Source organism: Agelaius phoeniceus, chromosome Z (assembly GCF_051311805.1).
Source record: "Agelaius phoeniceus isolate bAgePho1 chromosome Z, bAgePho1.hap1, whole genome shotgun sequence".
NCBI lineage: Eukaryota > Metazoa > Chordata > Aves > Passeriformes > Icteridae > Agelaius > Agelaius phoeniceus.
In genome coordinates, this window is record NC_135303.1 from 86,912,090 (window position 1) to 86,936,189 (window position 24,100).

Below are 24,100 nucleotides of genomic sequence, written 5' to 3' on the forward strand. Positions count from 1 at the left end.
AAAACTTTTTTTTTTTCCTGGAGAATTCCTTTCTGCTAAAAGTTGGGTACAGCTTCTACAACAGGCTCAACAAGGTGAGAGTATGCAAGAGAACAAGGACCTCTGAGATACATTTTGATAGGGTCTCTAAACAAGTCTCTAAATAAGGTTCTCTAAGCTAAGGGTGGAAATGATCTGGTGGTAAAACTGATTTTTCTGGACAGCAGAGTACTAAAGCTGAAATAAAAGGCAGGAAGGCTAAAGGACATCCTACCTAGAGGCAACTCTTCAAGACTGTTCTGCTTAGTAGAAGCAAAGGAAAGGAAAAAAAAATGCTTAAGAGGTACATATGGAATTATATTACTCTTTTACCTGCTGATTCCTTTTTATATAATTTAAATTAAATTTTTTTGGGGGGGAAGAAAAAATACCCAAGCAACTAATCTTTGTCCTACTAGTGAGTAATATTCTGTAGGAAACAAGCTGAGACCTCAGAGCCCTTCATGGCGAGCCATGATGATAAAAACCACCATAGACTCATACTGGTGAATCTTGAACAACACAGATATCCACAGCCCTGCATCTTCTGACACCACCATGAGAAACGAGCACATCCTCAGCCAGCACAGCTATGCTGAGACATAAAGCCTGGTGCCTACCCAGGGACACCTTTGTGTCCCTGGATCCCTGTGCAGGTGTCACAGAAAGCCTCCCTGACAAAGGCAGCCCCTGCTTTCACACAGCTGCACGCATGCACCCCCCGCCCTCCCCAGCAAAGCCTGCAGAAAAAAAAGCCAGTGTGATGAAGCAAAAAGCATTTGGATATGGCAACATGTTTTGGTTTCAAGCTTCCAAGAGGCCTTTTCATAAGCAAGGAAAAGAAAAGAGGTTTTTGGAGGGGGAAAATGCATTGATGGTTATCTTCATTTAGTCACATATAAAGGAGGTTCTAAACTATGGAGGCTGTTTCCTGCACATGCACCTAATATGTTTATTGAAAGGTTTCTTAATCTCCTTTATGCTGTCTTCAGTGCAGCACCTCTTTCAAAGATATTTTGATCCCATTCCTGAATTCTCACTGGAAAGGATACTGCCCTGAAGACTGGAAAAATATGTTTTTTCAAAGATATTTGGGATCCCAGTGAAAAATTAAAACACTCTGTTTTTCTTTGGGAAAGTTGAAGATAGGGATTTCCTGCCTATCTTAGATAAATCAAAAGAGGCCTGAATAAAAATCACAGAATCTTAGACATTACAGCTAAAATGACATGGAAAGGTCACCTAACCAATCTCTTTATCACTAATTCAGGAGTACAAATTGCTTAGGGCCTCCCTAGGTGCTGAGTTTATTGGGGAATCTCTGGTGTGGAACAGTTTTAACAACAGGAGGACTTCCTGTCTCTGTAAACAAACACATAGGGGTTTATATTTCTGTTTCTCAAAGAATTACCTAATGTAAGAGCCAGCCAGTGGTGGAAAATATTTCCATTTTCGGAAACATCTTCATTTTTGTTACTGGTGATATGTTTGGATTCCAATGAAACAAGCTGTGGCTTCTGATATTTTTGGTGTTGTTACATGTATTAAAAGTTCCCTTGAAACATCGAGCTGGCTTCTTTCCAGCAATACATGGCACATGAGCCTGAAAATGAGACCCCAGGTCCTTACTCCAGCTAAGCTCCCTTGGCTTTGGTCGGGTTTTATCTACACACAGGAGTTTAAAACAACTGACCTAGAAGTGAACATGGATCCGTCTATTAATTTCTTGGGTTTGTGACGAAATAAATCAGGGGTTGTTTGGTTGTCAGGGAGACATATTTACATTAAGTTATTATGCTGAGATGGAATTGGATACAGACTGTACTGCATGGAGAATGAAGAATGCTTTGAAACGTTTGCAACACAGAGCTATTGAGACAGACACTGTCCCAGTCCAGTCACCTGGGATTAAACCGCAGCCCAGTCCCACCTCTCAATTGCAGATTGTCTTCAAGCACCAGAAATGCTCTCTTTCACTGAGCAGGGGAAATCAGGACAGCTGCTGACTCTCCTCTAGTGACCAGAAACACTTTCTAGAGATGCAGGATGCCCCTGGGATGAGGAACTTGTCTTATCCCTTGTTAAGCATCCTTCCACCTCTTTTTCTAAAGAGACACACACACACAAACAGTTCCTGGTTTATGCGCAGGTGCGTGTCTGAGCAGAGTGGCTCTAGCCAGAGTCAAAAAGGCAGAAGATAGAGAGTCACAGAGCTGAATCTCCTCAAGAGTCTACAACACAGAGAGACGCTACAGGTGTAGCTGACGCCCCCTTCCCCATGCAGTTACCTGTGCTAGTGCTTTGTATCCAGTGGTTCCCACAACCCTTCAGTAGGGACGATTAGCATCCTTTGGCCTCTTCAGCTGCACCTTCAGCCTCTTCATGCCAATCTGGAATCCATTCATGGCCTGGATAGCAGCTTGGGCACTGGCAGGATTGTCAAAACTCACAAAACCTGTCAAAACACGAGGCAAGGCATGGGACTTAATGAGCTGAAGGGTGCCAAGGCACGTACATGCAACGACCACTGAGAATGAACATGGGGAAGGGGTGAGGGCACTGAGAGGGGGGAAGTGAGCAGGAAGGAGGGTGGGCAGGAGAGTGAGGAGAGGATGGTTGCCAATGTGGGACAAAGGATAGGAGGGGTTGTTACAGATCAGTGTCCCAGGACACAGTGCCTGGTCTGAGTGCCAGTCTGAACACTAGACTAGGTGCAGCACAGGGATCCAAATGTTGGTGCCTCAAGATTTGGGTCACCTTTGAGTTGGGAGTCAGCAGATGTAATACATGCTCTCAAGGCACTCTGTCTTCCTCTATATCCCTCCACTGGGACTTGGGTCATCCTCTAAACCTTCCTTAACTTGCCATCATAGCCTTTTCTTTGCCTGTCAGTACTAATGATGAGGGGAACCTGACACACCTACTGCTACTTTCTTATTATGGCAATATAAATAAAATGTGAATTTAATAAATTCTTCATTATTGTATTAATCAGCATGAATGGTTTGATTGCTGGCCAGCCAAGCAATATGAAGAGCTTTAATCACTGGCAATTTCTGCAAACTCCATGTTACTCTGCAGCTGAGAGATGAACACAAGTGCTTTCCTAACATGGTTTTCCTATGGAATTTCAAATTTTGCCAGCAAATCTCCCAATCAACCATGGAGCACATCCAGCACTAGAAACAACTGTAGGGACTGAATATTGTATGTATGGGTCACCTAAGACATTCTTTGTCTTCATTTGCTTTTTAACAATCTGATGAAATTATATAGGTCAACCACACAGGATGCACTCAGCTAATGCATACTAAGAGATTCAGCTCTGGGGAGAGCTTTTGGTGTAACTTTACTTTTTTATCTGTTTTTGTTTCTAAAATTTATTTATATTTTTAATTTTTTTCTCATGTTAGATCCAAAAAAGGCCTCGTTTCCCCATGCTGTTTATGGCTGTAGCTGGAGCAACCACAAGTCTGAGATATCAGTGAGGCAGGGGGCCATCACATTGTACAAGCATTGCCTCTGCTACTCTTGCCAGAAATGTCCCTGTGTGCCAACAACATTTCTGAGCACAAACCTTGGGTGAGACTAGCCTGGACCAACCTGCTCTCCAGACAAAGCCATCTGTTTACCCACCCCTGCAAGGCTCTGGCAGCACAAATCAATCCTAGGAGCCTGGTGTTGCTCAACAGACAGGCTGAAATGAAGAGACGGTTTTTGCAAGCCCCTCAAAAAGCTATTGCTGAGTGTTTGCTGCCAGGTATACACCTGCTCCTGACAGCAGAACCAGGCCTGGCTTACAGCCTTGGGCTGTGCTGTGGATTCATTCTGCAGCCCCTCCTGCCTGGTCTGGTTCTGCTCTGAAGTGATTCTCACAGGTGACAGAGGGTGCCTTGCATCTGAAAAGGACACAGAGCCCTGCATGCAAAGGCACCTTCTCACCCCTGCATTAAGCTGTGCTCCCTGACCTTGGCTAATAATGTAACCTCATGACAGGCCATGAAACCCATGGTCTGTGTCTCTCAAAGTGAGACAACAGGTTTGCTGAGTATGGCACATGGGGTTTTAAAAGGGGAGCCAATGGAATAAACAGGGAACCTTCTTTGTCCTTCCCTCTTGAAGCCAAGGCTCCTAGTAAACTGGCTGTCCTCACAGTTTTCCTGCCAACCCCCTGGATGAGGAGGTACCAACACTGCAGCTCTGAAGACAAACAGACAAAAAGTACTCCCAAGCCCCACAGCAATTATCAAAGAAAACTGGAGGGCTGTAGTGAGTGATGAGCTGTGGTTTCATTCAATAGCAATGGATCTGCTCTTGCCCTCACTTTTTAGGCAGTAAATGCCTGGTGATGTTACCAGTTTACATTTAACTACTTGAATAATCTATCAACAAAGTCCTATGATTCACAAAGTCCTATGATTCCAGCAATGGAATAAACCAAACACTTCCTGTTTCACCCAAGTGCGTTCAGACTTAAAATACTTCTGGAAACTCCCTTGGGGATGCTTTACTTGAGCTTCAACCTTAAATATGTTGTCTATATGATATAAGGTATGATATCCTTGAATATAGGATGTGAAGAAACCCATTTCTTTTTAAAAATCACATCTGGTTTGCTGATATTCCTGGCCAACACACATTAGTTACATCTAAACCGGTAGACTAAAGCTGTTCCAGGGAAGTTCAGAGAAACTGGTGCCTAATAATCTGTAGTGCTGAGGTTTTTTTTAACTAATGTTTAACATCAAACAATTCCTGGATAAAGTGTAAGTTTTAGTACAGAAGACAGGCTGTGGTCAGTGGTTAACTTGGATGTGTCCTTGATGTTCTGGAAATTGGGAGAATTTAATAATTTGGGTGTAGGCCATTTTGTGCCAGCTGTCCCCAGTGCTAGGGAGAAGTGCCAGGTATGTTTATTTTACTGATATACACACAGCAATCCAATATCAAAGTTGAGTTGGCTGCAGCTGGATGGCTGTTTAGCTCATGCCTTTAGAGAACATACCTTGCCTGGGAACTTTGGTTTCTACTCTTGCTACAGGGATGTCCCTCCTGCTGCCTACATGTGCACATGTAGATTGTGCCTGCACATCCACCCTTTTGTGAATAAGACACTGCAGGACCCTACAGTAATCAGTGGAGGTCCTGCCAATGCAGTCAGTGTAGGGTAGGGCAGGATTTCCCTCTTCTATCGGGACACCCTTAGCTGTGCTCAAATGAATCACTGGTCAGGGAGCAGTGCTGGCTGCAGTAAAGGCAGGCACCCAGCTAAGATCAAGGAACCTCTGTTGTGGGATCTACCTGGTTCCATAAGTTAGGAGTGATATTTCAGGGTAGAATGTTAACTGTCTAAATGCCTGGGTGGGTCACTCCCCAGAGTGATGTTAATTGCTGAACCAAACCTCTCCAGAAATGCTGCCCACTATGACAGAAAATTATTATTTCTCTACTTTTGCCAAGACTAGACCTCTGAGGGATGATAAGCCCTTGTGCTGGTGTGTTAATATAGTTGTGCCTCTGCAAAAACCTTGCTGTGAGATAAGCTCATGAAGCTATACCAGTTTTTATCATTACTTTGCTTTTGAGACGGAATTCTTAGCCCACTTCCTCATTCTGTGCAAAGCTGTAAATAATACAGCATTTTAACAAATGGGACTAATAAGAGAGATCAGAAGTGCATTTGCTCACTATATTTCATTTAGACCAGATAATGAACCTGGGAGTTGTACTCTGATTCTGGTATTAGTTGCCTACAGATTTGGACCAGATTTTTTTCTCCTTAGTTGCTCTGGTATTCAGTGATGCAATATAAAAATCTCCTCTGGCTGGATGCTGAGGGTAGAGGAACTGGGATTGGAAACCTGTGGAAAGAGATGGGCAAATGCCAATAACTGTGTATTTTCTTTGTGATCATATTCTAGGGACACAACAGCTAATTACTCTAGCTTCATTTCACTGTTTTGGTTTTCAGGGGCCTTGATATGCTCAGAACTTGCTGGTGCATCCAAGTCTCCCCCTTTCCTATTGTTTATATGTAGCTGTGTTTCATATTGTGGAAGGTATTTGGATGAACTCCAAAGAGAAGGAAAGCTTATCCTGAGATTTGAGACTTTACAGTGGATAAATGATAGGCAGAGAGACAGGCATGTTGGGCCAACAACAGCAAGTTCCTTTCTCTTCTCAGGTCAGATACCTACTGGCAGATTTGACTTTTTTGTGTTGTTACATGCAGTATTGGCAGTCAACAATCTTTCTCCTCATCTGTGTCAGCAGGATTCATGGTGCTATGAGAGATTTGAACATGTATGACTAGGAATAGTATGTATGTACTGGGGAAATAACTTAAATACTCAGTTCGTAAATGGCTTTAGTATTTGAGCCTGTGGGCTCAAAACATGATGGCAGTATTACAATTGCTCTCTGTGTTTTGAACACCACCCTTGCATTGTCATCTACATGCTTGAAGGACAAAAGAGAAAGGGAGAGGTTAAAAAGCTTGAAGCTCTTTCTGTGCATCAGTTAATTAATAATCAGAGAAATATATGTTTTGGTCTGAAGACAGTTGGTAGGAGGACAGCATTTTGTGATAAATCTACTTTATGGGGGGGTTATTGGTGTTTTTTTTTTTCTTTTTCCCATTTTTCCCCCCCAGGGATTATGTAAAAACGCTGTTCTAATAAATGATTTATCAAAAGCGGCAGAGAATGGTGAAAGCTGCTAGGACAGCAACAGAGGGCATCTAATCTTTCTGATTCTGCACAGCATCTTCCAGGAAAGGAACTGTTGTTGGAGCCCACTACTTCTTATGGCTTGCTCTTTTCCTATAGGACTGTGTTAACTATTAATAGGCAGAAACTGGGGTACAATTTTGGAATTGCTTTATTTTCTCCCCCTTTCTTCCAGAGAAAGTTCTTGTGGTGTGATGTGGAGAGGGAGCTTTGTGCCTTTCTCATTACATGGTCAGCATGATCACCAATGGCTTTATGTAACAGATATTACCTAAGGGCTGTTTTTCTCTTTTAATCAGCCAGGATGATAAAGAAGGGAATTCACAATCTATGTCAGAGTATATCTGAAGGCTGCTTTGTAACCATAAACTTTTTGTTTACGTTTTCTCTGCATGTCCATGAATTAGTTTGTGCACTAAGAACAGTCCTGAATAGGAGCACATACTTATGTTTCCATGGATCCTTAATTGGTCCTTCTGAGTTTTCTGGGTTGCTTTGCATCCAGCAAGCAAATTAGTGGTTAATGTGCAAAACAGCCTCTTGATGATCTGTTACCAGGTTGGAATAACACGTTGTCTCTCTTGGGCAGGAGCTTCCCTCTGGATGGAACCCCTTGCATGGTAATTATGCTGAACTTCCCTTAAATCAGTCAAGACCACGAATGAGGTCCAGATGCAAGCTTTTCATCCAGACTCCTGAACTGTGGGCAGCTGGTCCTGCAGCAGGTCCACTCCTGTAACTAGGTTGCCTTCAGGCAATAGGAAGGAAAAGAGGGACCTCAAAGAAATGACTATTAAACTTGTCTTAAAACTTAAACTTAAAAAAAAAGAAGAATATTTTATCTATGTTCCAGATACTCGCTGCCATCTCAGAGATATACTTTGCAAGACACTGCAACAGAAGCAAGTAGAAATTGCTGCTTATTAGCTCATTTTGGACCAGATTTTTTTTTTACTAGTTCTGGCCATCAGAATATTTCTCTGACTGCCATGAAGGATCTTTCCTGGTGCTTCTTGTTCCTTCAGATATGAAAGTCACTAGCTAAGGAGAGCATCTCTGAACTTTTTCCTTTTGACATTCAACCCATATTCATTTTACTAGAGGGAAATGAGAGTAACAGAAGAGCAAGGATCTGCTGCTCAGCCTCTGGGAGAGAAAGAGAAATGCCACACACATGGCCTAGGCACTAGCAAAGGAGAAATCCATGCCTTGTGCTTCCCTTGTGTCTGCAGTGCTTCCCCCTAGGCTGTAGGAAGGAAGCTTGGCCAGACTAGAGCAGGAGAATCATGGAATATCCTCAGCTGGAAGGGACCCACAAGGATCATGGAGTCCAGATCCTGGCCTTATACAGGACAGCCCCAAGAGTCACACCATGTGTCTGAGAATACGAAAATGGAGGGACCTGCAGAAAGTGCTGGTAATTGGTTAGACCAGAGACCTTGCCCTCCTGTCCTTCCTCCAGGAATCTGAGTCAGTAATTAAGGAATTAGTTATTGATACAATTGGTTATTAATATAACTGTTCCCTCAGCTCATGGGTTCCTTGATTTTGTTACTGACCAATGAAAAGGGGCATTTTTTGCTTTGAAGGCAGCAGTAAGGTGCTCACATCAAAGCAGCCTTCCTGTGGGAAGGGTGGTGTTGAGTAGCTCCTGTCCTTCTCCCCCCATGAGGACCTGCCCACCTGCTCCTCAGACCTTCCCTGCTACTTCAGTCTCTTTAATTCCTACGACTCCTCACCTTCTTTTTCTCCGTGTTTATTAGTCTTATCAGAGAATGGAGGTTTTCCTTTAATTGCTTTGCAAGGTCTTTACCTTGCTGTGTTCTTTACACAATGTACTAGCTGCTGCCTCGCAATTTTTTAGTGCTGTAAAGAATTTCAGGATACAATCTGTATGTAAGTAGCTCTATAATGTATGTGTGCTTTGGAAGGTATTGTATTATAAGGTGATTTATGGGTACTGGAATACTCAATAAAGGAGTGCGTCTGCAGAGCAAGGGCATAGCACTTCAGCTGTTTTCCAGTGTCTAATAGGGTTGGATGACTTTTTGGATTATTTAACCTTCCACTGCTGTTTAATCATGTCCAAGAGAGATCTGTCTACCCAGCTATCCATTCCATCCATCCATCCATTTATTTTTTTAATGTATGAACAGTCAGTAACAGGCGACTGTGCTAAACAACTAGTATTAAATATTTCCCATCTGCGGGATGAGATAATTGGAAACTCAGAATATTCAAGGAATTGGCTCAGAAATCTGCTGAACCATTAATGTTCATTTTAGAAATTTATGGAAAATTAGAAAACCTTCAAAATGTTCCAGGAAAAGAAAAAATCTAATATTAATTTTTAAGGGTATAAACTAGGTGACCTGATAAACTTAGTTAAACTTTCATAAGTGCCAGAAAAATTATGAAAATTTTGATATGAGATAATATGGCAAAGAATTTAAAGATACACAATTAGTACCAATCATCATGGTTTCACAGAACATAACATCTATCAAATGAAACTGATTGCACGAAATTGCAAGTTCGGTGAATAAAGTAAGTTATCATAAAGTGTATTTAAACTTTGCTAGAGTATTTCAGACAGCATTTCTTTACAGAAAATGAAATCAGCCCAGAAATGAGACCACGAAAGAATCTGTCAGTTGTGACAAACAAAATTGCAGAGATTCTAGGAGGCTCCTTCAGTGGTGTGCTGAAATCTCTGTGCTATTCAATTTCTCTAGCATTACTTGGAAGACGTTTGAAGTAATTACTGGTTAAATTGGCCAATCATACAAAAATGGTGAAATAATGACAGAAGTAAGTGACCTGGGTCACTGCGTAGGCTGGACGCAGTTAAAGGGTGTTCATTTTAATCCAATCAAATGCAAAATTAAGTATCTCCAGGAAAAAGCAAGTGGGTCACTCATAAAAAGAGGAAATCCTCATTAGAAAACAGTGCCTCTTAAGAAGAAGATGGGTGTCAACAGCCAAATATATGAGCTCTCAGGACTGTGTTAAAATTCTCAAAGTCCCAAGACTTAGTATAGTTTTGGGATGAAGCTACCTTGGCTGAATGTCCTCTAGAAATAGCAAGAAGTGTATTTCCTCTAGAAATAGCAAGGCAGTGTTACCTCTGCATATGGCTCAGGAAAGATCTTTACTGGAATTCTGCATTTAGTTCTAGTGATTGCTCTAGAAAACAAATAAATTTAAATACTTTTTCAGAAGTAGAAGAGTAATTATAGGTCTGAAAGAGTAATGAGAGTGGCCACAGTTTATTGAAGAGAAAGTTAAACTTACTTCTGGCCATAGCCTATAAATAATACCTACTAAAACATGGGGTTCTTTTAGAAAAGGGGGGAAAAGAAGAGCTTGATGATTTCTTCTGTGCCCTCTGGAAGCAGGCATTTGTCAAATTTAAAATGGAAATAAGACACCAAGTCTGCATATTTGAAATGGTGAAGGTAATTAACTATTTTGGAAAACATCTTGTTTAGCAATAGGGGTGGAGCACCTATCACATGAAACCTTGATTAAGAGATTTTCTAAAAGGGATGCTATAACTCAAGCAGAAGGTTTTAACCTGTCACATGAGCTGAGGCACCTGGCATATGTTATTTCGGATTTCAGTCCAAAGGATCAGAACAGTCTCTTCTGATACTGCATGTCTCTCTGTCTGTTGTTCATTTGTTCAGATATTTAGAGAATCAGTTCTTGCTTACTAATCTGAGACAGATTGAGGTAACAGTCATGATACAGGTGACAATTGATGTTAATGCCTTATAATAAATGGCCCCAAAGTGTGGGCTGCAGACCACTGAGAGGGCTGACTGGTACTCGTTCTTCATCTTGCTTCCAGCTGAGAGAGACTGAACAGATGGGAAGGGGAGATTAAATGAAGAGTGAAAGTAGATGGCATGATTAACTTTCTCTAAAGGTCAGAACACAGTGCAGAAGGTAGCTTGAAATACACAAGTATCTTCCTGATGTCGCCTTCCTGTCCTCCTGTGCATGAAACTGCCTCTCCACATTGCAGCAGTGTGAGCTGGAGTGTGCAGAGAAGTTGGTCCCTGGTTTTGTGCATTGCCTGTTGGAAGATCTCGAGATGGAGAAATATCCAGGCAGAAGAAGCAGTGTCTCCTCTGAAATCAGAGGGCTGTAGATGCTGACCCTGAATATGGTCATTTAGACCAAGAAGGACTACTCTAGCCACGAGTCTTCTCTTTCATAATCTGTATGGTGTTTGATTATTTTTCATAGGAAAATTCTTGTCATGACTCATGTTGAAAGCACAAGGGTAAGACTCTAGATTAGACTAGGATTTTGACAATTTTAAAACTGCATGGTCAGATCTGATCTGAGGGTACAAACTCAAAGAGGGGAAATTTAGATTATATATATGAAAGAAATTCTTTACTGTGAGAGGGATGAGACTCTGGCACATATTGCCCAGAGAAGCTGTGGGTGCCACATCCCTGCTCAAGGCCAGGTTGGATGGGGTTGGGAGCAATCTGGTCTGGTGGAAAATGTAGAGGACTGGAACGAGATGATCTTTAAGGTCCCTTCCAATCCAAATAATTCTATGATTCTGTGATCCAAGGTTTTGGCTCATATATACATCTGGGCACATGATCAGGACTAACTTTTTCTAAAAAGATAAAAGGGAGTAAAAAATTCATAGAGAAAACCACAACAGATCTCTCATCATAAAAGTGGAGTAAAGATTAAAACTTCTCTTTTTCCTGTAAACAGAGGTTTTCTAAAGGATGAGCAATTACTTGTCTGATGCTATGGACTGTGGTTCTACCTATTCTTTTAAGTAGGAGTTGAAACCATCCAATGAATTGATGGAAGAAGTGAAGGATTGAGGCTTCAGCCATTTTTTGGAGAGCCCATGAAACAGACACTGGACCAGTATGCATACATGTCTGCTGTGGACAAAAACCACTGTGGTTCTTCTATAAAAAACATGATGTTCCAGCCCAGGTGATGATTATTATGTTCCTCACAAGGCACAAACAGCCACTGAAGAATCATGTGTAGATGACTAAATAGTATTTGTCCTCTTTCTGAATGATGTGTAGGACTGAAGCTATTTCCTAAATGCTCTCAGAAATGGATAGAATTCTTCTTGACTTGTTTTCTGAGCCTTCCTTGAAAACATCTGATGTCATCATGTGCCAGAATAAGGTTTATGGGGGAAATCACATGGTTGAAAAAAGCAGGTGAACCTTTGAAGATACGTGCTCTTCTCCAATGTGAAACTGGAAATAAAGGATGAGTATAAAGTAGGTTTTGTACAGATTCTAAGTAGATGCTGATGCTGAATTAAGGATGCACTGAGATTGTTATTGAATCAAAATTAAGGCTATTTTTACATTTGTTTTGTTGAAGTTTGCAATATAAACCAGATGAAAATAATTATTGAACCTCCCACCAGCTATGTCACAATCTGTTTTTCATCTAAATCCAATTTCTTTGCTCCCCGATTCTCTCTTGGATCCTGCTTAATTTGTGACTTTTGGATAAAAAAGCCATGTATGAACAAGGCAACTGCTAAAATCACCAGTCATCCTTCTTGATCTATAAGAGACAAGTACCATAAAAAGTGACCTTGTTCTTGAAAATATTTTGTAGTAGGTAAGTAATAAAATTCCTTCCTGGACTGATCAAGAAGAAGAATCCAAAAACCAAAACACCCAAACAAACCAGGAAATCCTGTCGGAAAGGTGAGCTATGAGCTGTACTAGTCACTATTTTTTAGCAGTTCTCTCATGTCCCAGGGAACCTCCGAAATAAACCCCTTTTTGGTGCAGTAATGCACAGAACCTTCCCATCTTGCTCTGCTGACCATTGCTCAGATGGACAACTACCCACCCCTTCCCTGCTGGATGTTGAACACCTGATACCTCTTTATGGGTACTTTGGGACAACCCAACAGAGACAGAAAGGCCTGAAGCTTCTCTTGTGCAGCAGCCTGGAAGTTTTTGTTCAGAAGCCAGAAGCGGCGATGAACAGTTTTTGGCCGTGATTTTTGAAGGAATATTTTACTTTCTATGGAGGCGACTGTGTGAAAAACAGCTAACCAAACTAAAAGTGAACTCAACAGGAAAACAAACCTCCTCATATGCAGTGAGTCATTGGGAAAGGAAAGGAAAAGAGAAAATTTCTCAACATCTTGACCAGGAGGTTGTGAACTGGCACTGACCTATGCTGGGTAGAAAGAGTAGAAAATAAAGAATTGTGCACATTTTAACTGGAGGATAACATCTCCAGATTCAACCAGCTATTACATTTGTGGTACTTTCACTGCCATTGTAAAACCTCCACATTTTCAACCACCCCCAAAGGGCAAGAAAATGATTGTCTGGCTTCTTTTCCCAAAAACAATGGGAAAGAAAAACTGTCTTATTACAGCAGAGATGCTGATAAATTCCTGTGGATCTGCCAGCAGAATGTTCACCATTAGTTGCCTTCAAAGGCCTGAATTTTGGAGATCAGAGTGAAGAACAGCCTGCAGCTCCTCAGAATAGCTGCATTCAATCTATGGGACCTGAATCATAACACTATGATTTACTAAATCCTGATCTAGTACTGGCTCTGGGGCCTCTGCCCAGTGACCCATCTGAGCTCTTGATACACCCTTGGGTAGAAGACTGGAAAATAGGATTGTGTTTTAATTACAGAACTAAGAGGAATATAAATATATTTTGAAAACGTGGTTTTGAATATGCCTTTGAACAGAAAAATTAAAGACCTGAGAACAGCATGATATGTTAGTGGTTTGTAGAGAGCTCTTAATTATAATGGATGGGGTGAAAATATGAGCCACCCCTAAAAAATGTGTCTTTTGCATCAAATTCAAAAACCCAGTAGCAAAAATTCTCTCATTAGAATTTTAAAAAAACCTGGCAAAACAATAATCCTTCTGAAACCTATTTAGCCATGTCAGAAGATGCACAAAGACCTGGCTAAAGGCTTCACGATTTCTGAAGACCCTTCTAGAGAAGGATTTAACGGGTCTGTAGAGACCTATTTTTAGGAGAATCATTTAATTTCACCTTTAAATGGTCAGAACACAATCAGATTTTTAGGTCATGCTGTCCAAAAGGAAGAAAATCTGTTTCCTGTCAGAGTTCACGGAGCATCTGGATGATGCTCTCAACCACAGGAATTTTTGGTAGTTCTGGGAGGAGTCAGGGGTTGGACTCTGTGATTTTTATGGGTCCCTTCCAACTTGAGATATGATTCACAGAGGTGCATGGTGGGAGAATGAGAGACAGGGGACATAAATTAGAACAGCAAAGCTACAGACTGAACACAAGGAAAACTCTTCACCTTGAAGGCCAGCAAGCATTGGAGTGGGTTGCTAAAATTCAAACAATTGTTCCGCAATTTTCATTGTTTTCAATAACAACTGTGTCTGCAAGTTTTTATATTTGTTATTGAACAAATGTATGTGTAGTACATGCATAATGTAAATAACTATGCATATCTTATATAATATATATATCATGTAAATACTTTTATATGTGTGATGTGACAGATCCACCCTGGGGAGAGCGGTGCTGATGCTGAATTGTTTTTGGGGATTTGTTACAGATGAAACCAAAAATTTCATCATTAAGAATGATACACCTGTTTTTATGGGGATCTGCAAGTTGTTACCCTGATGACAGCTTTTGAATATGTCAATATATACTATTTGAAGATGCTAATCTTATCTGAGGAGTTTTTGATTTAGAGTTACTTACTTAAAAAGAGAAGATATCACATGCAACCATAAATTGAAACAACGATAAGGTTGCAAAATTAAGTACTCAATTTAGAAATGCAAGAAATTATGTTACCTATAAAATTTTAATTCTGTATTGCTTTGTATATGCATAAAGGCATTGCTTCTAACCACACATTTCTGTATTTTTCTCTTTCATGGCATCCTTGTTTTAATTACTGTCGAGAATGAATAACATAACAGGGCAAGGAAAATGGCAATGTATCAGACTTGTTAATGTAAGTGTTGGAATTTAGACAGTAAATAAGGCAGGGAAAGGATGGTTTTGTAGTTGTACAAGCAGATGTTGCCTTGGAAAACTGGAATTTGTCCCTATTTCTACTATGACATCCCAGTTATGCTAAGTATACAATATATCACAGAATTCCTTTAGTAAGACCTCTAGGCTGTTTTTTAACTATTAAATAAAATAGAGCAGGTTCTGAGTGCCAGTGGTACACCATGACTTGAATCTATGTCATTAAACTCTGCTCTCTCTCAAAAGTGGGTGCTCCTGTCCCTTGCCATTGCTGAGTCCTGCCCAAGCAAGGTCCAGCTGTGGCTTAATTGTCATTTCCCAAATTGAGATAATGGCATACAAATGTTAAAATACATGTAAAATTGTGTCAGAGTGTTTTTGGAGATGTATGAAGCTCTTTAGTTTTCAGTGAGGATGAAGGTTTACTGGGTTTTCCTCTTCTTTTGGTGCATGGGCTGAAATTTCACTGGCAGAAAGGCTGCTGCCTATACCTGCATCTGAAGCAGACAAAAACATAACATGCTCTGAATGATGCTAAATTCTTAGACAAAGCAGGTAAACAGACTGATCAGGCTTGTGGCAACTGAGATTAGGAATCCAAGATCAAGAAACAGTTTTGGATATTTCTCTGCCTCATCACCCCCTTGGTGAAATGAGGACACCAGGAGCACCAGCAAAACGCCATTACTTAGCTCTGTGAACCTCTCAAATGCTCTGCTGGGAAAAGTCTTAGGAAAACAGATGAGGAAATAAAAATAAATTCATATTCATGGCAGAGTTTGAGTATCAGATAAAAGGAAGGCGTGGGGCCATGCATGAAGATGTGAGGATCTATTGAACAGCTGCTCAGTAACCAACCAGGCAACAGACTTCAAGATTGTGAAGAGCAGACCCGTGCAGTGGATGAGGCAGAATGGGTGGATATAAGGAAGCTGAAGAATGGCTCATGGACTGATCAAGACTCATCCACTCACTCTACAGCTTGAATTTTCCTTGTATCAGAGATCTCGGGACAACAAAAAATAAACCCAGATGCCATGTGTTGACAAAATGCTCTAGTGGGTCTGCAGTCCCACAAGAGAAGGAGGTGTAGAGTCTGCACTCTGCAAATCCATCACTTTGAGTTCAGGAATGGGCCTGTCCTTTGGAGGGGTCATTATTCTGACTTCTGAACAGAAACTTCTGACAGGAATCAAAGTAGCACTAAAACTCCTCTTCTGGTCTTAACTCAACTCTGGTTACTTCTATTAGTCAGATAGTGACCATTTCCTTTTTGAAAGTCAGTAAAGGAGGAGCCACAATGACCCTGCAGTAATGAGTTCCTCCATCTATTTACCCCAGGAGAAAGAGCATTTAAAATGATGGTGTAAGTGTGCATGTGAGTAGGTATGTACACACATACCCATAACTTAAAAAAAAAAAAAAATCTGGGTAGACTTTATCACTTGTGGGGGAAGATGGATAGAACAGTGATAGACACGTGGACATCCAGATAAATAGAAGATAGATTCTGCTCACATATTCTTGTCTAATAAATTGTTGAGCTACAAAAGAAAGCAGAAGTCCCTGTGTACAATATATAGGTTTTCTGTAATGTAAGTTATTGGGAAAAGACAGAGCTGTCCCTTTAACTGGAGAGCTGCAAACAGCTGTTCCTTATGCATACATGCTTGCTTGGTCTGAAAGTTTTGGTAAGTCAGTGCATAACTGACAGTTAGATTTATCTCCCCAATAAGCAATCAACATTATAATAAAGGAAAAATGCTTTCAGTGCACCTTTGAGAGTGCATCAGAAATTAATCTAAACATCAAATTAATTATAGTTTGTAAATGAATAGTGGCTCACAGCCCTAATACTTCTCCCGCTCCTCCTCCTCCCCCTAAAGCCTCCCCCAGCCAACTGCAATGGCTGGAGGTGCTGTACAGCGAGTTTGATGAACAGCTCCTTCTCTTTCTTACTCACACAACTCTTTCCTTATCAGCTGGAAGAGTTCCATCCTCACTCTGCAGACCTGAAATCTCAGAGCATGGCTGCTTTGGAATAGGCTAGCAGATATTAAACTTTTATGTCTCTTTCCCCTTCTCTCTGAGAGCTCAAAGCATCCCCCTGGGGGTGTCCTCCTCCCCTTGGGTTAGTTGGACACACCTTATGAGTCCCTCCTTATGAGGCTCTCTGGCTGTGCCAGGTCCTTCAGAGTGGAGAGGACCACAACAAACCAGTGCTGATCTGAAATGAAACATACCAGGGGTCAGACATGCTTAATGTGCCTGGAAAATAATTTCTGGTTTGTCTCAGCTGTGGCACTCAAGTGAGTGGCTTCTTCCATTGCTCTTTGAGCTGGGATCTGTAGGCTGTAGCCATATGGGAATGACAAACAGATTTTCCAGAAAACCTGAAACAAAATGTATTGTCACAGAAAAGGACAGAGCCCAGTTCAAAGGGCTACAGGGAGAAAGGATCAGGTAGAGACTTCCTTGGGAAATTTGAAATCAGGTTAATACTAAAAACAAAAAAATGAATCAAACTTAATCATAGTACTGATACCAGTACTTTCAGTACCTTCCTAATAATGCATCTATTTGGTGGGAATTTCCTGTTTACCAAAAGAAGACTCAGAAAAGAAACCCCAAAAACCTTTTGTCTGATAAATAACTCTCCTCATCCATGAATACTAAAGACCTCTGCAAAGGAGTCAGTGTACTTTTCCAAGAAGGGGAGCTCAATCCTAACAGCTAGGTTGACCTGTGATCACCCATATGGGCTATGAACATCAACAAGAATTTCTTTCCTTTACAACACCTTACTTCTGCACCTGCTCATTTCCTGGATGAACCCAAGGAGAGTTGTTACCTTTTTTTTTTTTTAATTTTTTTTTTTATTATTAAATGAGAAACTGCCATATTTGGCAGTGCATATTGGAGGCACATTGTCAGCAGGTGCTGAACAATATTTTCCTAATGTACCTCAGGGTCCCTTGTTCCACTCCTATGTCTTGTGGAGTGCTGCCAATGCACTTTAGACCTAATGTGCAATGCCCCTTGTCCCAGGGCCCTGTACAGCTTTGCCAGTGTCCTATTCTCTTGACACAGCTTCCTTCTTTCTATTTCAGCTTCCAGATTGAAACTCTGTAGATCATCACGACCTGCCTGCTGCCTTGCATCTCCCACTCCGCCTTTTTTGCCACCCCACTGCAGCATTTAACTGCCACAGCATGTTTTTAATAACAGGATACAAGCTCTGCCCATCCCTCAGCCCTTCTCCCGAGCTTCACCCCCTCCTGTGTTCAGCTCTCATTCCTCACTGCTTTTCTCACTTTTAATCTCTCTCCTTTGTCTCCCCAGTTTCTTTTCATAAGCTAGGAGGAGTTTAGTAGGGAATAGAATTATTTAACAGCAAACTTAATTAACTATTATGACCCTCATCAAGTGATGTTATTTTCTCTATTTTGGCATCTTCATATAAGGCTGGATGTTTTTCCAAATGAGGTGGCCCATTAGCAACTTTCAAATGCACTCCCTGCAGGAATCTGGAATGAAACAATCAATGTTCATGTTGTACTAGGAGTCAAACAAGATATTTCCTTTAGGATATATAAACCTATGGTCCTAAGAAGCCTGTGCAGTTTATAAGCTGGAATGCTCCTTGTTTTGTTTAATGTGGGACATTTCAAAAAGGGTTGGGACATTTTGCTGATGTGAAAGTGCATCTGGAATGTGCAAAAAAGGAGAAAAACACATGCCACTTGTGTTTGCTTACACCTGTGGTGTCAGAGCATGTCAAGCTGAGTGGAGGGAAACCACAGCATCTCTCTGGGAATAAGACAGGTTGTTCACAGCCTTCTGGAGTCACTGTCCCATGGAGAGAAACTGAAACTGCTACAGCAATGGGTATGAAGAAGAGGCACATGCCAAGGAGACATGTAGGGGACAAAGCAGGGACATGGAGCAGAATTGGCCTGACAGTGTCTGCTGCTCAATGGTGTGCAAAAAGTTGGCAGATCCAGGTGCTTATTGCTCTCAGAAAGGGGTGACTGGAGCACACCAAGTGTTCCAGTGAGGCGATTCCTCCAGCTTTAATTTAGCTACATCTTATTTGACACTTTGGGATAAACATTTGACCTCTGCTTCTCCATCCGTATTCTCTTTTTCCTAATTTCTGACATGTCTTCCTAATTATTACTGCCTAAACCTGTCTTGCTCGCTCAATTCTCCGTTAAGACGTTTTTCTAGAATATGTCTGTCTCTGTATTTCACTAACTTAATGTCTTCAAGTGCTTTCTTTAGATGTGTTTTATGAGACAGCAGTGAGTGTTGCTGGGCTGTGTTGCAGCGTCACCCTATGACAGAGGCAGAGTTAGCCATGTGTGGGCAGGGTGAAAAGTTGCCCTTCTCACATTGCCTACTTGCCTTAGCAGCCTCAACAGCGTTGTTTTATTGGAGTTCACTTTTAGCCTTGTACACAAACTGCTCACATTTAAAGTATCTACATAAGTGAGAGGGGAATTATCACCAGAACCATTGAGACCAGCACGAAGATGTAATCCACATCCTCTGACATTCAGCACACCTACACACAGAATAACTGGCACACGTGTAGTGGGAATGTGAGAGACCCAGTGTGAATGCTCACTTGTGCAGACACAGACTCTGGGCTCCTGCAGATGTTGACATTCAGGCTGCAGCACACTTTACCTCTGTGCAAGTCTTCCTAGACCAGCCCACTCTGAGAATGGGAGTCTTCAAGGAGTGTCCAACTAAGTGTAATTTTGCTAATTTTGCTCTGAGTGAGAGGAGCCCTTCTGTGGCCCTGCCATTGCACTGGGAATTGACAGCACAGCCCAGTTGGAAAAACATGCTGGCTGCAAAAGGAGTGTGTGGGCAGAGGCTACAGGGTCAGCTGGGCATTGAGGGAAGAACCAGTGAGAGAGGAGAGAGAAGGGCAGAACCTGTGAAGGTGAAATCACTGAGTCTGAATACAAGAATGGGGACAGGACAGTGCCTGAGGAGAAACCCAAGGGGATGCAGATATGGCCAGTGATGGAGGCTTAGGTCATGGGGATACACAGGTTGTTGGTGAATGGGAAGGACAAGGATGGTTCTGCATTTGGCCATCTTACAGCTGCATCAGGACAGGGACAGGAGAAAAAAAGAAGCCAGAGGTTTGAAAAATTGCAAGAGAAAATGAGAAGGATTTGGGTGTAGCCTGGATGTGTGCAGCAGAAGAAAAGTCATAGGCAAAGAAGCCTCCCAGACTAAATGACTTTTTTCAGTGAGAAGTCAGGGCTGTTTCTTAGGCAGCCTTACATGGTAGAGCAGGCAGTCCTGCTAGGGCAAACAACAGACATACTCTGAGCACTTTCACATTTTATATCTGGTATTGGTGTTCGCTGTAGCTGGCATTCCTCACTACTCTTTGTCAGCCAGGAGGCAGTGGCCTCTAAATTGAGAATGTCAAAGGCTTGCTGTCCACACTATGGTTTCTTTAGCATGAGCAGGTGCTAGTGGCTCTCTGCAGGCTCATGGGCTCCGAAAACCAGGAGAAAGGTTTGTTTCTGATCTCATTTTCTTCCTAACGCTTCTATAGCTGCACCAACACTATCCTGCCAGTAGTGGAAAAAAGAGATAAATTTGTGTTCAAAATCCAGGCAAGAATTCAGATGCAAATAATAAGGGGAAAAAAAATCATAGAATGGTTTAGGTTGGAAGGCACCTTTGAATTCATTAAGTTCCAGCTACTCTTGCCCTGTTCAGGGACACCTTCCACCTTCCACCTTCAGGTTGGTCCCAGCTTCAGGTTGGCCCCAACCTAACCTTGGACACTTCCAAGGATGGGGCATCCACAGCTTCTCTGGCCAGCCTGTCCCAGGGCCTCACCATGCTCACAGTCAAGAATTTGTTCTTAATAGCTAAGCTATATCTCCCCTCTTTAATTTTAATCTGTACATGATTTTGTAAAAAGTCCATCTCAGCTCTCTTGCAGCCACTTTAAATACTGGAAGGTGGTGTCAGGTTTCCCTGGGGCCTTCTCCAGGCTGAACAACTGCAATTCTCTCAGCCCATCTTTATAGGAGTGGTGACCCCACCCCCTGATCATCCTTGCGGACCTCCACAATTCTATTTTGACATGCTGCTCTACTGACTTGTTCAGTTTCTGCCAGCTGTTTACAGGTTGTTCAACAGCAAGACAAAGGCGTCAAATAAAGATTTTTCTGTTCCTGTGGAAAAAAACATGGTGACATTTTTCTCCATAGAATTTTTAGAGTTTGTCTAAAGCAGGACTTCTTGACAATTTCTCGACAACCTGGGGCTAAACTCTGTTACAGCAATTTATTTGGGATCTGCTTAGCAGATATATTTTAAAAGGTCATATAATAGTGGAATATCTTTCTGGGGCCAGACAGAACTGTCCCCCCAGGCTAGCAGTTGGAGAGCTCTAGCTGCACTAAAAAAAAGTGAAATAGAATGCAAATGCTGTGTTCTTACATGTTGAGTTTTGGGAAATGTTTTAGCAGCAAAGAAGGAATTTTCTTACTTTCAAAGTTAATAAAATCTCTTATTTTCCTTTAGGAAAAAGTAATTTATTTTTTTATTTAAATTTATTTCCCCAACAAAAATGCCAGTTTCAGTAGACTTAGCAAAACAATTGAAAAGCCTGATTTCCTCTTATAACTTTTACATTTTTACATTGATTTAAATCTGAAGGTCAGGAGGGTGGGAAGTTTTGAAAAGCAACGTAACCTACCTGTGATAGTTAGCTACCTGTGCCTCTGTTATTTCTATCCTTCTGGAGGTGGTGGATGTGGAAGATTAGTTGACATGTTTGTCTGAGACCAGCAGTCACAGCAGGCACTCAGCTCTATGGAAAACTAGGAGAAATCCAGAGATTTGACATCTGGGATCCCAAACTGACTGGACCTGGTATTTGTGTCTCAGAAGCAGATATAAGGTGATTAAGGTGACTAAGACCAGCAATCTTTAATTCCTTCTTTTGCTTGTCTGTGTGCTTGAGTCAACACTTCCAAAGGAATATCTCCCTATTTTAGCCTTCAATATCCCACAGTTAGTTCTGGAGTTCACTTCACCCAACAAGCTGATGTTTAGTTTCTCCAAGTAAAACCCAAGAAAAGTTTCTGCTAAGACCCCTCAGCTCCTGCTCAACTCTCAGCCTTGATCTCACAGCACCTCTGAAGCAGCCCCAAATCCCTGCCCGCAAATGGGGTGTGTGTCGTGTCCTCGTGGGGCCTTGTAGCCATCAGTCTTTGAACTGAGTGGGCATAAGGCTCCCAGCTGTCCAGAAGGCTGCCATTTACTACTTTATGTGGAGAACCAGGCCCAGAATTCCTCTAAACACAGCTGAAAATTCCATTGCCAAAGGTCCGTTTCCAATCTGTGGATCTCCTTTGAGCGTCACTTTCAGTGTCACCTAGAGCTGTGCTGGTCTGCTCAACTTGTTGTGAGATTCATATATGTATATATGTATAATTTGTATATAAAAAGCAAATGGGGTCTGTATTCATTGGGGCTAATTCATAGTTTTGAGTTCTAATTTGAATTTGCCAACTGCCCTGGACGCCAGACTCTTTGTCCTTCATTCCTCTAGTGCTGGAGAGTGCAGCAACCCAGAGACTCCTGGTGACTGGGAGGGCTGTGTCCCTCTCGTCAGGGATCAGGGTTCCTTCAAACAAAAGGGAAAATAGCCTGTTCAGACCCTCTGTGGATGGGCAGGAGAAACTGTGCATAGAGAAAGGGCACAAAACTCTTGGAGTTCTCTCTGACATGCGCTGTGGGTAGCAAGGGATGAGGGAAGAGATTTGGGAAGTGAGCTGTTCAGGAGGGGAAAGGGGAAGGCAGCATGGAAAGAAAGTACAGTGTGGAGATTGAGAGTGGTTTTAAAATCAAATGAAAACTCCAATGAGTCTTAACTCTGGAAGTTTGCCTGAGAGACAGAATCCACATTAGCTGCAGTAACAGGAAAAGAAAAGCAATAGTTTGTTCTGTTGCACTTCCCAGGGAGGGTATGCAAGAGGTGCAGGATGGCAGAGAATCAAAAATTACAGATCCCAGTGGTGGGCACAGGGCTGTGAGAGATCCTCTGTCTACCAGGTGTATGGGATCAAATGTGGCAGGGTCCCCCTGCTACCACGCTGCCAAAAGGGACCCTTAAGAGTCCCAACCTTGCAAAGGGTGGTATCCCAGTGAGAGCCCATGCATGCATCACTCCATGGCTGCTGGCTGGCTGAGCCCTCCCACCGTGGGTGCAGCTCAGGGTGTCCCTGCCTGGGGCTCACAGGCGGCTCCGGGCTCTGCTCCTTCTCTGCTCCAGCTGGTGGGGTGCAGCCAGCAGAGAGGCCAGAGCTGTGGGAGCCAGGTGCAGCTTTCAAACCCAGCCTCTTAGCACAGGCTGTCAGCTGAAGCACAGGTTACCTTGGCCCATCTCTATCTGCTGGGGTGCTGCCTCAGGTCCACTGGGTCAGAACATGTCTGAATGTGATCTACCAAGCAGCCATCAGCCCCTAGGAGAGCAGGCTCTCAGCAGAGGCTTGGCTCTTACCCCCTTGCAGTCTAATGCATCACAGCTGTAGGAAAGCTGACCCTACACCTCTGTCTTCCCTTCAACCCCAGGGCCTGTTTGTCCTTTGCCTTAGATACAGAAATTCCCCTTCTGCAACATGATCCCTCTGCTAATCTCAGAATTTCACCTATGCCCAGCCTCCTCCATTTTGCTCCAGTTGCTTTAGTCTTTTCTGCACCCTCCCCACCTCCCTTTACATGTGGGGTATTTTCTGACCCCATGGTCTGCAGAATCTTGCTGCTGGTGAGATGCCAAACCTTGACCTCTAAGCAGCACACACAACTCTGAGCATGAGACAATCAGGAGAGAAAGAAGGAAGGGGGAAAGTATTGACAGGAGTAAATTGAGAGAAATCATAAAGCTTAAGCAGAAAGAAAGCAGTTTGAAAGGTAAAGTATTCAGAGAAAGCCCTTTCCTGGATGAATCTAATTGTTTTGTTATCTTTACCCACCAAAGCATTTACTTTGGTTTGTCGCCCGATCCACAAACACTTTCGAGGAGATGACATTACCGAAAGGCAGGAACATCTGCATCAGCTCAGCATCCCCAAACTCCTGGGGCAGATGGTAGATAAACAGGTTACAGCCCTCTGGTCCTATCAAGAGAAAAAGAAGACCCATGAATGAAGAGAAATAGGACACGAGAAAGCACACGGTGGAGATTTATTTTGGCATCTTCTCTCTCTGACTGGTGAGTGGTCACGCTAGGAAGCAGCCTGTAGACTCTCAGAGGAGTGGACAAAGTAGAAGACCAGG

At 42.3% G+C, this 24,100-nt stretch overlaps 1 protein-coding gene across 16 annotated transcripts in view; it reads right to left on the minus strand.

The window, feature by feature from the left end:
• CELF4 (CUGBP Elav-like family member 4) overlaps positions 1-24,100 on the minus strand; it is a 713,388-nt gene that overhangs the window by 36,498 nt on the left and 652,790 nt on the right. For 11 of the 16 annotated variants that reach the window (XR_013180024.1, XR_013180022.1, XM_077171756.1 and 8 more), the window contains 2 exons: positions 23,797-23,940; positions 2,307-2,473 (listed from right to left, as the gene is read on the minus strand). Coding sequence is in view for 14 of the 16 variants with exons in the window: in XM_077171756.1 (XP_077027871.1) it covers positions 2,346-2,473; positions 23,797-23,940 (272 nt within the window). In the remaining 2 variants the exon portion in view is untranslated. The remainder of the gene's footprint in view (positions 1-2,306; positions 2,474-23,796; positions 23,941-24,100) is intronic. The other 5 variants (XM_077171764.1, XM_077171765.1, XM_077171762.1 and 2 more) reach the window with 1 other exon arrangement.